The 17,137-nt window shown below is 40.9% G+C and overlaps 1 protein-coding gene across 2 annotated transcripts in view; it reads right to left on the bottom strand.

Moving 5' to 3' along the window:
• The window catches only part of LOC128693900 (AN1-type zinc finger protein 4-like), a 70,670-nt gene that overhangs the window by 31,703 nt on the left and 21,830 nt on the right, over positions 1-17,137 (bottom strand). Inside the window, exon 3 of one of the 2 annotated variants that reach the window (XM_070090752.1) lies at positions 15,933-16,076. The exons of the other annotated variant lie outside the window; for it this stretch is intronic. Coding sequence (XP_069946853.1) covers positions 15,933-16,076 — 144 coding nt within the window. The remainder of the gene's footprint in view (positions 1-15,932; positions 16,077-17,137) is intronic. 2 annotated transcript variants of the gene reach the window in all.

Raw genomic sequence — 17,137 nt, 5'->3', positions numbered from 1 at the left:
TATATTAAGAAAGATGCGAGACTTATATTAAGAAAGATGCGGGACTTATATTAAGAAAGATGCAGGACTTATATTAAGAAAGATGCGAGACTTATATTAAGAAAGATGCGGGACTTATATTAAGAAAGATGCAGGACTTATATTAAGAAAGATGCGGGACTTATATTAAGAAAGATGCGGGACTTATATTAAGAAAGATGCGGGACTTATATTAAGAAAGATGCAGGACTTATATTAAGAAAGATGCGAGACTTATATTAAGAAAGATGCGGGACTTATATTAAGAAAGATGCAGGACTTATATTAAGAAAGATGCGGGACTTATATTAAGAAAGATGCGGGACTTATATTAAGAAAGATGCGAGACTTATATTAAGAAAGATGCAGGACTTATATTAAGAAAGATGCGAGACTTATATTAAGAAAGATGCGGGACTTATATTAAGAAAGATGCAGGACTTATATTAAGAAAGATGCGGGACTTATATTAAGAAAGATGCGGGACTTATATTAAGAAAGATGCAGGACTTATATTAAGAAAGATGCAGGACTTATATTAAGAAAGATGCGGGACTTATATTAAGAAAGATGCGGGACTTATATTAAGAAAGATGCAGGACTTATATTAAGAAAGATGCAGGACTTATATTAAGAAAGATGCGGGACTTATATTAAGAAAGATGCGAGACTTATATTAAGAAAGATGCAGGACTTATATTAAGAAAGATGCGAGACTTATATTAAGAAAGATGCGGGACTTATATTAAGAAAGATGCAGGACTTATATTAAGAAAGATGCGGGACTTATATTAAGAAAGATGCGGGACTTATATTAAGAAAGATGCAGGACTTATATTAAGAAAGATGCAGGACTTATATTAAGAAAGATGCGGGACTTATATTAAGAAAGATGCAGGACTTATATTAAGAAAGATGCAGGACTTATATTAAGAAAGATGCAGGACTTATATTAAGAAAGATGCGGGACTTATATTAAGAAAGATGCAGGACTTATATTAAGAAAGATGCAGGACTTATATTAAGAAAGATGCAGGACTTATATTAAGAAAGATGCAGGACTTATATTAGGAAAGATGCGGGACTTATATTAAGAAAGATGCAGGACTTATATTAAGAAAGATGCAGGACTTATATTAAGAAAGATGCAGGACTTATATTAAGAAAGATGCAGGACTTATATTAAGAAAGATGCAGGACTTATATTAAGAAAGATGCAGGACTTATATTAAGAAAGATGCAGGACTTATATTAAGAAAAATGCGGGACTTATATTAAGAAAGATGCAGGACTTATATTAAGAAAGATGCAGGACTTATATTAAGAAAGATGCAGGACTTATATTAAGAAAGATGCAGGACTTATATTATTAAGAAAGATGCGGGACTTATATTAAGAAAGATGCAGGACTTATATTAAGAAAGATGCGGGACTTGTATTAAGAAAGATGCGAGACTTATATAAAGAAAGATGCGAGACTTATATTAAGAAAGATGCGGGACTTATATTAAGAAAGATGCGAGACTTATATTAAGAAAGATGCGAGACTTATATTAAGAAAGATGCGAGACTTATATTAAGAAAGATGCGGGACTTATATTAAGAAAGATGCGAGACTTATATTAAGAAAGATGCGAGACTTATATTAAGAAAGATGCGGGACTTGTATTAAGAAAGATGCGAGACTTATATTAAGAAAGATGCGAGACTTATATTAAGAAAGATGCGAGACTTATATTAAGAAAGATGCGAGACTTATATTAAGAAAGATGCGAGACTTATATTAAGAAAGATGCGAGACTTATATTAAGAAAGATGCGAGACTTATATTAAGAAAGATGCGAGACTTATATTAAGAAAGATGCGAGACTTATATTAAGAAAGATGCGGGACTTATATTAAGAAAGATGCGAGACTTATATTAAGAAAGATGCGGGACTTATATTAAGAAAGATGCAGGACTTATATTAAGAAAGATGCGAGACTTATATTAAGAAAGATGCGGGACTTATATTAAGAAAGATGCAGGACTTATATTAAGAAAGATGCGGGACTTATATTAAGAAAGATGCGGGACTTATATTAAGAAAGATGCGGGACTTATATTAAGAAAGATGCAGGACTTATATTAAGAAAGATGCGAGACTTATATTAAGAAAGATGCGGGACTTATATTAAGAAAGATGCAGGACTTATATTAAGAAAGATGCGGGACTTATATTAAGAAAGATGCGGGACTTATATTAAGAAAGATGCGAGACTTATATTAAGAAAGATGCAGGACTTATATTAAGAAAGATGCGAGACTTATATTAAGAAAGATGCGGGACTTATATTAAGAAAGATGCAGGACTTATATTAAGAAAGATGCGGGACTTATATTAAGAAAGATGCGGGACTTATATTAAGAAAGATGCAGGACTTATATTAAGAAAGATGCAGGACTTATATTAAGAAAGATGCGGGACTTATATTAAGAAAGATGCAGGACTTATATTAAGAAAGATGCAGGACTTATATTAAGAAAGATGCAGGACTTATATTAAGAAAGATGCGGGACTTATATTAAGAAAGATGCGAGACTTATATTAAGAAAGATGCAGGACTTATATTAAGAAAGATGCGAGACTTATATTAAGAAAGATGCGGGACTTATATTAAGAAAGATGCAGGACTTATATTAAGAAAGATGCGGGACTTATATTAAGAAAGATGCGGGACTTATATTAAGAAAGATGCAGGACTTATATTAAGAAAGATGCGGGACTTATATTAAGAAAGATGCAGGACTTATATTAAGAAAGATGCAGGACTTATATTAAGAAAGATGCAGGACTTATATTAAGAAAGATGCGGGACTTATATTAAGAAAGATGCAGGACTTATATTAAGAAAGATGCAGGACTTATATTAAGAAAGATGCAGGACTTATATTAAGAAAGATGCAGGACTTATATTAGGAAAGATGCGGGACTTATATTAAGAAAGATGCAGGACTTATATTAAGAAAGATGCAGGACTTATATTAAGAAAGATGCAGGACTTATATTAAGAAAGATGCAGGACTTATATTAAGAAAGATGCAGGACTTATATTAAGAAAGATGCAGGACTTATATTAAGAAAGATGCAGGACTTATATTAAGAAAAATGCGGGACTTATATTAAGAAAGATGCAGGACTTATATTAAGAAAGATGCAGGACTTATATTAAGAAAGATGCAGGACTTATATTAAGAAAGATGCAGGACTTATATTATTAAGAAAGATGCGGGACTTATATTAAGAAAGATGCAGGACTTATATTAAAAAAGATGCGGGACTTGTATTAAGAAAGATGCGAGACTTATATAAAGAAAGATGCGAGACTTATATTAAGAAAGATGCGGGACTTATATTAAGAAAGATGCGGGACTTATATTAAGAAAGATGCAGGACTTATATTAAGAAAGATGTAGGACTTATATTAAGAAAGATGCGGGACTTATATTAAGAAAGATGCAGGACTTATATTAAGAAAGATGCGAGACTTATATTAAGAAAGATGCGGGACTTATATTAAGAAAGATGCAGGACTTATATTAAGAAAGATGCGGGACTTATATTAAGAAAGATGCGGGACTTATATTAAGAAAGATGCAGGACTTATATTAAGAAAGATGCAGGACTTATATTAAGAAAGATGCGGGACTTATATTAAGAAAGATGCAGGACTTATATTAAGAAAGATGCAGGACTTATATTAAGAAAGATGCAGGACTTATATTAAGAAAGATGCGGGACTTATATTAAGAAAGATGCAGGACTTATATTAAGAAAGATGCAGGACTTATATTAAGAAAGATGCAGGACTTATATTAAGAAAGATGCAGGACTTATATTAGGAAAGATGCGGGACTTATATTAAGAAAGATGCAGGACTTATATTAAGAAAGATGCAGGACTTATATTAAGAAAGATGCAGGACTTATATTAAGAAAGATGCAGGACTTATATTAAGAAAGATGCAGGACTTATATTAAGAAAGATGCAGGACTTATATTAAGAAAGATGCAGGACTTATATTAAGAAAAATGCGGGACTTATATTAAGAAAGATGCAGGACTTATATTAAGAAAGATGCAGGACTTATATTAAGAAAGATGCAGGACTTATATTAAGAAAGATGCAGGACTTATATTAAGAAAGATGCGGGACTTATATTAAGAAAGATGCAGGACTTATATTAAGAAAGATGCGGGACTTGTATTAAGAAAGATGCGAGACTTATATTAAGAAAGATGCGAGACTTATATTAAGAAAGATGCGGGACTTATATTAAGAAAGATGCGGGACTTATATTAAGAAAGATGCGGGACTTATATTAAGAAAGATGCGGGACTTGTATTAAGAAAGATGCGGGACTTATATTAAGAAAGGTGCGGGACTTATATTAAGAAAGATGCGGGACTTATATTAAGAAAGATGCGGGACTTGTATTAAGAAAGATGCGGGACTTGTATTAAGAAAGATGCGGGACTTACAATAAGAAAGATGCAGGACTTATATTAAGAAAGATGTAGGACTTATATTAAGAAAGATGCGGGACTTATATTAAGAAAGATGCAGGACTTATATTAAGAAAGATGCGGGACTTATATTAAGAAAGATGCGGGACTTATATTAAGAAAGATGCGGGACTTATATTAAGAAAGATGCAGGACTTATATTAAGAAAGATGCAGGACTTATATTAAGAAAGATGCAGGACTTATATTAAGAAAGATGCAGGACTTATATTAAGAAAGATGCAGGACTTATATTAAGAAAGATGCGGGACTTATGTTAAGAGAAGCTTTAAAGGAAGTTAACTTCAAACTTGAAGTCAAAATTTACCATGTCTATGAACTCTGTCAATCGTAAGAGAACATAAGAGTTCCTGATGATGACGATGTTTTTCACTCTTATTCAACGTTAGTAATTCAAGTCTGCTTGAAGTAGAGGTGACACGAGGTAGAAAGTAATAACGACTCCTCAGTGACACTAGTGAAGATGTAAGAACCGAGGCCGTTAAACTTTTTAAATTGTTCCAAATATTGTACCATAGAATGTAATAGGATGTTCTGTGGCCACAACACTGTGGTGACTGGCCACAACACTGTGGTGACTGGCCACAACACTGTGGTGACTGGCCGCAACACTGTGGTGACTGGCCACAACACTGTGGTGACTGGCCACAACACTGTGGTGACTGGCCACAACACTGTGGTGACTGGCCACAACACTGTGGTCACTGGCCACAACACTGTGGTCACTGGCCACAACACTGTGGTCACTGGCCACAACACTGTGGTCACTGGCCACAACACTGTGGTGACTGGCCACAACACTGTGGTCACTGGCCACAACACTGTGGTGGCTGGCCACAACACTGTGGTGGCTGGCCACAACACTGTGGTCACTGGCCACAACACTGTGGTCACTGGCCACAACACTGTGGTGACTGGCCACAACACTGTGGTCACTGGCCACAACACTGTGGTCACTGGCCACAACACTGAAATACGAAGGGAGGCACTAGTCAATGAAATTGCAAATACTGAACTTAAGCTGAAGAAATCTTACAGGAGACAAGAATCACAGGAAGAACTAGAAGCCATAAAGGAAACTGGAAAAAAATACTTCTTCTCTTATGCCAAATCTATGGGAAACACAACATCCAGTATTGGGTCCCTGCTGAGGTGAGATGGGACATATATAGATGATAGCCAGGAAATGAGCGAGATACTAAAGTCCCAATATGACTCAGTGTTCAGCGAGCCACTGCCCAGACTAAGGGTCGACAATTCAAATGAATTCTCCATACCCCCGGCCGGGATTGAACCCGCGGTCATAGAGTCTCAAAACTCCAGCCCGTCGCGTTAGCCACTAGACCAGCTAGCCACAATAAGATTCATCCAACTAGGTATATTTCTACACCATAGTTGGATGAATCTTATTGTGGCTAGCTGGTCTAGTGGCTAACGCGACGGGCTGGAGTTTTGAGACTCTATGACCGCGGGTTCAATCCCGGCCGGGGGTATGGTTTATTTGCAATCGTGTCATTACGATTTCTTAAGTCAAATGAATTCTTTATGAACGAAACCCAAAATTTGGTCATCCCAAAAATTTCGGATATTATTCTAACTCCACAAGACTTTGAAGAGGCAATTAATGACATTCCCATTCACTCTGCCCCAGGCCCAGACTTGTGGAACTCCGTGTTCATCAAGAATTGCAAGAAGCCCTTATCACGTGCCTTCAGCATTTTATGGAGAGGAAGCATGGACACAGGGGTCATCCCACACACACTAAAAACAACAGACATAGCCCCACTCCACAAAGGTGGCAGTAAAGCAATTGCAAAGAACTACAGACCGATAGCACTAACATCTCATATCTTAAAAATCTTTGAGAGAGTTCTAAGAAGCAAGATAGCCAACCACCTAGATATCCATCAATTACACAACCCAGGGCAACACTGGTTTAGAGCAGGTCGCTCCTGCCTGTCCCAGCTACTGGAATACTATGACAAGGTCCTGGATGCTGTAGACAAACAAAATACAGATGTAGTGTACACAGACTTTGCAAAAGCTTTCAACAAGTGTGACCATCGTATAATAGCACACAAAATGCGTGATAAAGGAATAACGGGAAAAGTTGGTAGATGGATCTACAACTTCCTGACAAACAGAACACAGAGTAATAGTAAACAGAGTAAAGTCTGAGGCAGCCATGGTAAAAAGCTCTGTTCCACAAGGCACAGTACTCACTCCCATTCTATTCCTCATCCTCATTTCTGACATAGACAGAGATGTAAGCCATAGCTCCGTGTCTTCCTTTGCGGATGACACTCGGATCACCATGGCAGTGACCTCCATCGAAGACACTGCGAGACTCCAAGCGGACATCAACCAAATCTTCGAATGGGCCACTCAAAACAATGTGAAGTTCAATGAGGAGAAATTTCAACTGCTCAGATATGGGAAAATTGAAGAAATTAAAAATGTGTCAGGGTATACAACAAATTTTAACCATGCAATAGAGCGGAAAAGTAATGTAAAGGACCTGGGAGTGATAATGTCAGAGGATCTCGCCTTCAAAGACCACAACTATGTATCTACCTCATCCGCTAGGAAAATGATAGGATGGATAATGAGAACCTTCAAAACTACGGATGCCAAGCCCATGATTCTCTTCAAATCGCTTGTGCTCTCTAGGCTGGAATACTGCTGTACACTAACTGCCCCCTTCAAGGCTGGTGACACTGCAGACCTGGAGAGTGCACAAAGAACTTTCACGGGACACATAAGTATGATAAAGCACCTAAACTACTGGGAACGGTTGAAGGACCTTGATCTGTATTTCCTTGAACGCAGGCGAGAGAGATACATGATAATATACACTTGGAAGGTCCTGTAGGGATTGGTACCAAACTTGCACACGAAAATCACTCCCTATGAAAGCAAAAAACTCAGTAGGAGATACAACATTCCCCCGATGAAAAGCAGGGGCGCCACGAGTACACTGAGAGACAACATAATAAGTGTCCGGGGCTCAAGACTGTTCAATTGCCTCCCAGCATACATAAGAGAGATTACCAATAGACCCCTGGCTGTCTTCAAGAAGGCACTGGACAGGCACCTAAAGTCAGTACCTGACCAACCGGGCTGTGGTTCGTACGTCAGCTTGCGTGTGGCCAACAGTAATAGCCTGATTGATCAGACTCTGATCCACCATGAGGCCTGGTCTCAGACAGAACCGCGGGGGCGTTGACCCCCGAAACCCTCTCCAGGTAAACTCCAGGTAAACACTGTGGTGACCGGCCACAACACTGTGGTGACTGGCCACAACACTGTGGTTAATGGCCACAACACATCCACAACACTGGCCACAACACATCCACAACACTGGCCACAACACATCCACAACACTGGCCACAACACATCCACAACACTGGCCACAACACATCCACAACACTGGCCACAACACATCCACAACACTGGCCACAACACATCCACAACACTGGCCACAACACATCCACAACACTGGCCACAACACATCCACAACACTGGCCACAACACATCCACAACACTGGCCACAACACATCCACAACACTGGCCACAACACATCCACAACACTGGCCACAACACATCCACAACACTGGCCACAACACATCCACAACACTGGCCACAACACATCCACAACACTGGCCACAACACATCCACAACACTGGCCACAACACATCCACAACACTGGCCACAACACATCCACAACACTGGCCACAACACACAACACATCCACAACACTATCCACAACACTAGCCACAACACATCCACAACACTGGCCACAACACATCCACAACACTGGCCACAACACATCCACAACACTGGCCACAACACATCCACAACACTGGCCACAACACATCCACAACACTGGCCACAACACATCCACAACACTGGCCACAACACATCCACAACACTGGCCACAACACATCCACAACACTGGCCACAACACATCCACAACACTGGCCACAACACTGGCCACAACACATCCACAACACATCCACAACACTGGCCACAACACATCCACAACACTGGCCACAACACATCCACAACACTGGCCACAACACATCCACAACACTGGCCACAACACATCCACAACACTGGCCACAACACATCCACAACACTGGCCACAACACATCCACAACACTGGCCACAACACATTCACAACACTGTCCACAACACATCCACAACACTGGCCACAACACATCCACAACACTAGCCACAACACATCCAGAACACTGGCCACAACACATCCACAACACTAGCCACAACACATCCACAACACTGGCCACAACACATCCACAACACTGGCCACAACACATCCACAACACTGGCCACAACACATCCACAACACTAGCCACAACACATCCACAACACTGGCCACAACACATCCACAATACTGGCCACAACACATCCACAACACTGGCCACAACACATCCACAACACTGGCCACAACACATCCACAACACTGGCCACAACACATCCACAACACTGGCCACAACACATCCACAACACTGGCCACAACACATCCACAACACTAGCCACAACACATCCACAACACTGGCCACAACACATCCACAACACTAGCCACAACACATCCACAACACTGGCCACAACACATCCACAACACTAGCCACAACACATCCACAACACTGGCCACAACACATCCACAACACTAGCCACAACACATCCACAACACTGGCCACAACACATCCACAACACTAGCCACAACACATCCACAACACTGGCCACAACACATCCACAACACTAGCCACAACACATCCACAACACTGGCCACAACACATCCACAACACTAGCCACAACACATCCACAACACTGGCCACAACACATCCACAACACTGGCCACAACACATCCACAACACTGGCCACAACACATCCACAACACTGGCCACAACACATCCACAACACTAGCCACAACACATCCACAACACTGGCCACAACACATCCACAACACTGGCCACAACACATCCACAACACTGGCCACAACACATCCACAACACTGGCCACAACACATCCACAACACTGGCCACAACACATCCACAACACTGGCCACAACACATCCACAACACTGGCCACAACACATCCACAACACTGGCCACAACACATCCACAACACTGGCCACAACACATCCACAACACTGGCCACAACACATCCACAACACTGGCCACAACACATCCACAACACTGGCCACAACACATCCACAACACTGGCCACAACACATCCACAACACTGGCCACAACACATCCACAACACTGGCCACAACACATCCACAACACTGGCCACAACACATCCACAACACTGGCCACAACACATCCACAACACTGGCCACAACACATCCACAACACTGGCCACAACACATCCACAACACTAGCCACAACACATCCACAACACTAGCCACAACACATCCACAACACTGGCCTCAACACATCCACAACACTGGCCACAACACATCCACAACACTGGCCACAACACATCCACAACACTAGCCACAACACATCCACAACACTGGCCACAACACATCCACAACACTGGCCACAACACATCCACAACACTGGCCACAACACATCCACAACACTGGCCACAACACATCCACAACACTGGCCTCAACACATCCACAACACTGGCCACAACACATCCACAACACTGGCCACAACACATCCACAACACTGGCCACAACACATCCACAACACTGGCCACAACACATCCACAACACTGGCCACAACACATCCACAACACTGGCCACAACACATCCACAACACTGGCCACAACACCAGCTGTGCTCGCTCTAAATATCTACCCAAGACAGGACCCGAAGCAACGTAATCAGTTTTAAGAAATTTAGGTTTAGAAAGAATGTGAGGAAGTACTGACTTGTCAACAGATGAACAGATGAGAGGAAAAACTGCCAGGTAGCGGCAATGAGGCAACACTTTTGGGTAGTTTTAAACTGAAGATTAAGATATGTTTAACAGTTGGGTATCTTTATTGATGAAAAGTTTCGCTTACACAGTAGGCTTCTTCAGTTACATACAGAGAGAGCAAGTGAGAAGTGAAATAGAGATGATGTAATCAGTCCATTAAGTATTTGAGGTGGTCAGTCCCTCAGCCTGGAGGAGAGTTCAGCTACCTGGAGCAGAGTTCCTCATCTTGTCAGTACAGTATCTTCAACTTGTCGGTATTTTATTCCATTTTCAACAGCTTTAAATTAGGTTGGACGGATACTTAAGAGTGAATGTTAACTGTACCTGCCTAGCAGGGTTAATAGGCCTATTGCTGTGTTCCTTCATTCTTAACATAAGAACATAAATAAGGAACACTGCAACAGGCCTACTGGCCTATGCGAGGCAGGTCCAATTCTTCCACCGGCTTAAGCCAATGCCTTGACCTAGTGATGTTAGACACGTCACTTATGGGAGGAGCAGGGCATCCGACCTAGTAGCACAAACTAGTCAGGTTCAACTCACACTCACCCACACCCACTCATGTATTTATCCAACCTATTTTTAAAACTACACAACGTCTTAACGTCTATGACGGTACTCGGGAGTTTGTTCCACTCATCCGCAACTCTATTACCAAACCAGTGCTTTCCTATATCCTTCCTGAATCTGAATTTTTCCAATTTAAAACCATTGCTGCGAGTCCTGTCTATGTTAAATATTTTTAGCACGCTATTTACATCCCCTTTATTAATTCCTGTTTTCCGTGTATACACCTCAAACATATCACCCCTAATTCTACCCCTTTCTAGAGTGCAGGTTCAGAGTCCTCAGTCTATCCTCATAGGGGAGATTTTTGATACGTGAGATCAGCTTTGTCATCCTCCTCTGTACGTTTTCCAGTGCATTTATATCCATTCTGTAATACGGTGATCAGAACTGTGCAGCATAGTCTGAATGAGGCCTAACCAAGGATATATAGAGTTGAAGAACAACCTGAGGACTTCTATTGTTTATGCTTCTTGCTATGAAGCCAAGAATGCACTGTTGTCTTGGTTTTAGATTACTACTAACCAGAACTCATAAATCCTTTTTGCAATCCGTAATATTAAGATCTACATTATTTAGTTTATATGTGACATGGTTATTTTCCTGTCCAACATTTAGAACTTTGCATTTGTCTATATACACAATATCATATTCATTACCATGATCTACCTCCTCAAACACCTTAGTGAAAAAAGTTGGTAAATTCGTAAGACAGGAACGCCCCTTTGTAAAACCGTGTTGAGATTCATTAATCAAATTATGCCTTTCAAGATGGCTACGAATTGCTTCGGCAATTATTGATTTCATAAATTTTCCCACTATGGAGGTAAGGCTTATTGGTCTATATTACGAATCTAAGGACCTGTCACCTGCCTTGTAAATAGGTACTACATTTGCCATTTTCCACTTATCAGGCACTATGCCAGTTTGTAGTGATATGTTGAAAAGATTAGCCAAAGGTTTGCAAAGTTCCTCTTTACATTCCTTTAACACCCTTGCAAACAGTTCATCAGGGCCTGGGGATTTGTTAGGTTTTAATTTCTCTATTTGTCTGAGGACCATGTCACTAGTTACCGCAATTGTACATAGTTTATTATCGTCCTGTTCTACATAATCTATCACTGTCAGTGATCTGACCAGAGTTACTCTTAAGTGGGCCTATCTTGTCCCTAATCTTAGTTCTGTATACCTGAAAGAACCCTTTTGGGTTAGTCTTCGAATCCCTTGCGACCTTAGCCTCATAATCCCTTTTTGCTTTTCTTATTCCTTTTTTTTATTTCTCTCTTTAACTGAATATATTGATTTCTTAACTGCCCATCCCCTCTTCTGATACGCCAATATATGCATTTCTTTTGACCAATGAGATATATTAATCTATTGTTCATCCATTTGGGGGTCATTTTTGTTAGATCCAATTTCCCTACTCGGAACAAACGTTGTCTGGGCAGCTAGAACTATGCTCTGAAAAATGTCATATTGGCAACCAACACCAGCTACCTGACCTATAGTCAGGACATCCCAATTTAGCCCACCCAGGTAAGTTTTCAGTCCCATGAAATCAGCCAAGCGAAAATCTGGGACAGATTTGATTGCAGTTATCTGGGTAATTCCATGATATATTGAAACTAAGTGATTTGTGATCACTTTCCCAAAGCTCATCATTAACCTCAAGATTATTAACTAGTGATTCTTTGTTGGCAAGAACCAAGTCAAGCAGATTGTTTCCTCTAGTTGGTTCTGTCACAAACTGTTTTAAAAAGCAATCCTGAACCTTATCAAGAAAACCATTAAAAAAAGATTTCTTGTCACATTATTCCAATCAATTTGTCTAAAGTTAAAATCTCCCATTAGCAAAACATTTTCATATCTAGATGCCTTATGAATTTCGTCCCATAACAGCTTACTGCACTCTCTGTCAAGGTTTGGGAGCCTATAAATCACACCCAAAATTAACTTTTCACGACCCTCGAGAAACTGTAGCCAAACAGATTCTGTGTCCGATGTTTCTAATCTTATATCTTGTCTAACACAACAATTTAAATTTTATCTGACGTACATGGCCACTCCACCACCCTTCCTGTTGACCCTATCAGTATGAAATAGTTTATAACTCTGTATGTTGCATTCAGAAGGCATTTCTCTATATTTCAAGTTGAACCAGGTCTCTGTTGCAGCAATAATATCTATATTACCTACACTTGCAGGTAATCTTAGCTCATCTATCTTATTTCTTAGACTCCTACTATTTGTATATTAAATTAAGGGAGCTAGTCACTCGTTGCCCTCGACTATCTCTCTTTGTTTGTTGATCATATGATTTGCCTTTACTAGCAACTTTAGTTTGAATATTGTCTTTTAAACATATCCCTGAGGTATCCTGGTTGTATCTGCTGTTTTCAACTCTAGTACTGCAGCCTGATTGTTTCCCACAGACACTCATACTTCCATAATCTATCGGTTTAAAGTCCTAGACAAGTCATCAATTACCCTCTCAATCGAATTGGCTAATGCAACCACTCCATCCCCAGAGAGATGAACCCCATCCCTTGCATACATATCATGCTTGCCGTAGAATTTGTCCCAGTTATCAATGAATGGGATTGCAAGTCTCTTGCAGTACCTGTCTAGCCAGCTATTTATACCAATTTCCCTAGACATCCATTCATTGCCCACTCCCTTTCTAGGCAAGATGCTATATATGATTAGGATTCCTCCCTTAGACCTGACTACATCTATGGGTGATCTACTTTATCCAGCAGCTCCTGTCTCCTGCCATTCCCGATGTCATTTTCACCAGTACTAAGACAGATAATGGGCTTGTTCCCATTGCCTAACATCATATTATCCAACCTTCTGACTATGTCACCAACACCAGCTCCTGTGAGAGACATTCTCTGTCTGACCTTTCTATCTCTGTTACAAAAAGCACATATATCTTACCTGAGAATATCCCACAATCAATCTTGTGTTCTTATGTTCCGAGCAGAAACTTGGTTACTTATTGCTTAGTATAAGACTTCGAAATTCCAAGAACACCTGTTCTCAGCCACTTGAACAGCATTTGAACAGCACAGACTTTACTTTTAATGCACTAGGTAACTTCAGTCTGACGATCTTTCGTCATTTTCCGGCAGAGCTAACACAGATAAGACAATCACAGACCGTCTTCCGGACTACCCAGGTGAAGCTGCTTCTGGGAGACCAAATATCCCATCCATGTTTTTGAAAAAGAGAAACTGCAAGTTGCTATCTAAGCTACCATGCCAACTTGTTGGCCATCAGGCTACCTCGCCACCAGAATTACCAAGCAGCTTCAAGATAGCCGAGGATCTTCAGCTAAACTTGTTGTGCGACACTGCATCACCTGAAGCTACTGAAAAGGAATTTCTCATTTCATTAGTTCGACGTGTCATGCCAGTGGAAGAAATTTAAGCTCTTGAGAATTTGGTGCCTTGATTTCCAAAAATGCTTTCCCATTCATGAGAGTCGAGTTTCTTCCAATAATTCCACCTCCAGCTACTGTTATGGTCTATTGCACCAATATTTTTTTGCTGACATTGCCATATCGCCAGATGAATTTAATGTTGTTAATTCAATGTTGGGTCACTCCAGTTGACAGTTGTTCTTCGCTGTTTGGTAGTGGAGTGGACGATGCTGTTGTAGTCTCACATTTTTGTGTTGAACGGAAGCGTATTTTGTTATTGTTGATGTTCTTGAAACAATGACTGGAACAGCTGAGGAAAGCATTTCAGAGCTGAGGAAAGTGAGGCGCTGTGACATCTGACAGATTTGCTTTGCTTTCGTAAGGTGAAGTCTAGAATCTTCTCTTAATTCATGGTATAACTTAACAAATATTTAAGGACAATTGTGTTGCAGAGGTTTGAGCAAAACTCAGACCTCTGCAATACATTGTCCTCAAAGATTTGTTAAGTTATACCATGAATTAAGGAAAGATCCTGGACTTCACCTTACGAAAGAAGACAAAGCAAATGCGATAGTAATTATGGACAAGGTAAATTATAGGGGGAAAATAAACATGATATTAGGAGACAGAGAAACTCACGCGCCTCTTAAATCTGCTCGAGATTGTCTCCTGAAGTAGTCATGTAATCCACACAACGAAGAACATTCCTTGTACATAACCTCATGCCTGGTCTTAGTGTGCAGTCAGGACTGCAATAAGTCGTCATTTTTTTCTTAACACTGGTCAGTTTGCAAGCTAAGAACTCATAGCGCAATCTTAGATGTACTTCTTCCCTCCATCGACCCCCATCCCCTACTGTGCCATCCAAGTACCTGTTCATATCTTGTTTAACGGAAGAAACAAGTATACGGAAACTTCTCTATGTGTAAGTCACAGTTGGTGAATGGAAGGTAGATCACTGGATCGGTGCTTAAAGTTTGCGTGCACAATCTAGTTTTCCACGCTGTCTTTGCCCATTCACTGAATAAAATTTCTGTGACTCGATAGCCTCACTGATCAAAAACCAAGCCGTGATTAGCGGAGAGAGTATCGATCTTCCACCACTCCTTGCACTGAATGACCCACACGGTTTAGGCGCTTCATGAAATACAATGCAAATCCCAGCGTCCGGGGGATGCGCCGTGGGCCTGTATGCATGTACGGGTCTATATGCAAGCATGGGTCTGTGAGTGTGTGTGCATGCAAGGGTCTGTGTGTTTTCGTGGGCCAGTGTGCGTGCATGGGTCTGTGTACATGCATAGGCCTGCGTGCGTACATTGGCCTGTGTGAGCATAAACCTGTGCATGTGCAGGCCTGCTTCCTCTTCCAGACTACAAAGATCGTGCGTGTGTACGACTCACCTGTTGACAGAGCCCCAGGACTCGTTAAGAGGAGAGAAGGAACCATCTTGGTTCTCCACCACACGGTATAAGTTGACGTTCTCACCATCTCTCAGCACCAGCAGCGTCACCGTGCGTCCACCAACACCATCCCACAGGTCCTCTCTGCACAACATACACATACTTTATAAACAGTAACATACACACAGCTCTTGGCTGACCTATATAAATTCATTGAAGACGAGTGTTATTCATGTTAATTATAAGTGACTTCTCCAGCTTTCTTATGAGATTAGCGTTAACTACAAGTATGAAAAGAAAGCAACAACGCCGGGGCTACCTTCAAGGGGAGTGCCTTGATGCTTATGAAGGGCTCTTGATTCAAGGAATTAGAGTCATCCTCCCCTTTATTGGATCAAACTTGATTACTTCCCATTCTCTAGGCGCTGTACAAGCCATAAAAGACGAGCTCTTCCTCATAATTCTAATAAAACTAATGCATGGGGACAAGTACGTATCATGACCGCCACTGTGAGAACAAGACCAGCCATCACGTTTTCTTTTTTAAATCATCACAAGTATCTCCTGGCACTGTTGCTACCTGCCTAGCTACCTACCCGTCTCTCTCTCTCTCTCTCTCTCTCTCAGCATCGTCAAATGACCCACAGGAGTTTAGAGATTTTTGGTGCTATTAATAATAATATCACTGGCTGGCGTGAACTAGTGTGTTTGTCGATCACTTTAGTTCCAGGGAACGTTGTCTGGATGTATCTTTCATTAATAATAAGCTTGGCATGTTTCCATGCCTGATGGTGTATGCGTATTTGTTCCAATGAATGATGTACATGTTGACATAGGGTAGTTGATGAGTGGAACAGTCTGCCCAGTGGGGTGATTGAAGCTAAGAACTTCGGTAGTTTCAAGTTTAGATTGGATTAATACATGAATGAGAGTGGAATTTGCACGTGAGTAAATAGATATAACAGAGCTTATTGTTAGGGTAGCACTGAAAGTGGGTTGGGCAAACATTCTGTTAGCGGGTTGGATTTGTAGGAGGAACACTGCAGTAGGCCTGTTGGCCTACTGCAGTGTTCCTCCTTTCTTATATTCTTATGTTCTTTTTATACTAGTGGGTGGTTCCACTGTGACTCCGCCCACTCCTACTTCGACTCGCCTGACTACAGTACATAAGCAACTTCTCTGGCCATATGTTGTATCTTCTGTAC

This window comes from Cherax quadricarinatus, chromosome 33 (assembly GCF_038502225.1).
Source record: "Cherax quadricarinatus isolate ZL_2023a chromosome 33, ASM3850222v1, whole genome shotgun sequence".
Lineage (NCBI taxonomy): Eukaryota > Metazoa > Arthropoda > Malacostraca > Decapoda > Parastacidae > Cherax > Cherax quadricarinatus.
The sequence above is the reverse complement of the archived record's forward strand: the minus strand, read 5'-3'. Positions and strand labels throughout refer to the sequence as shown.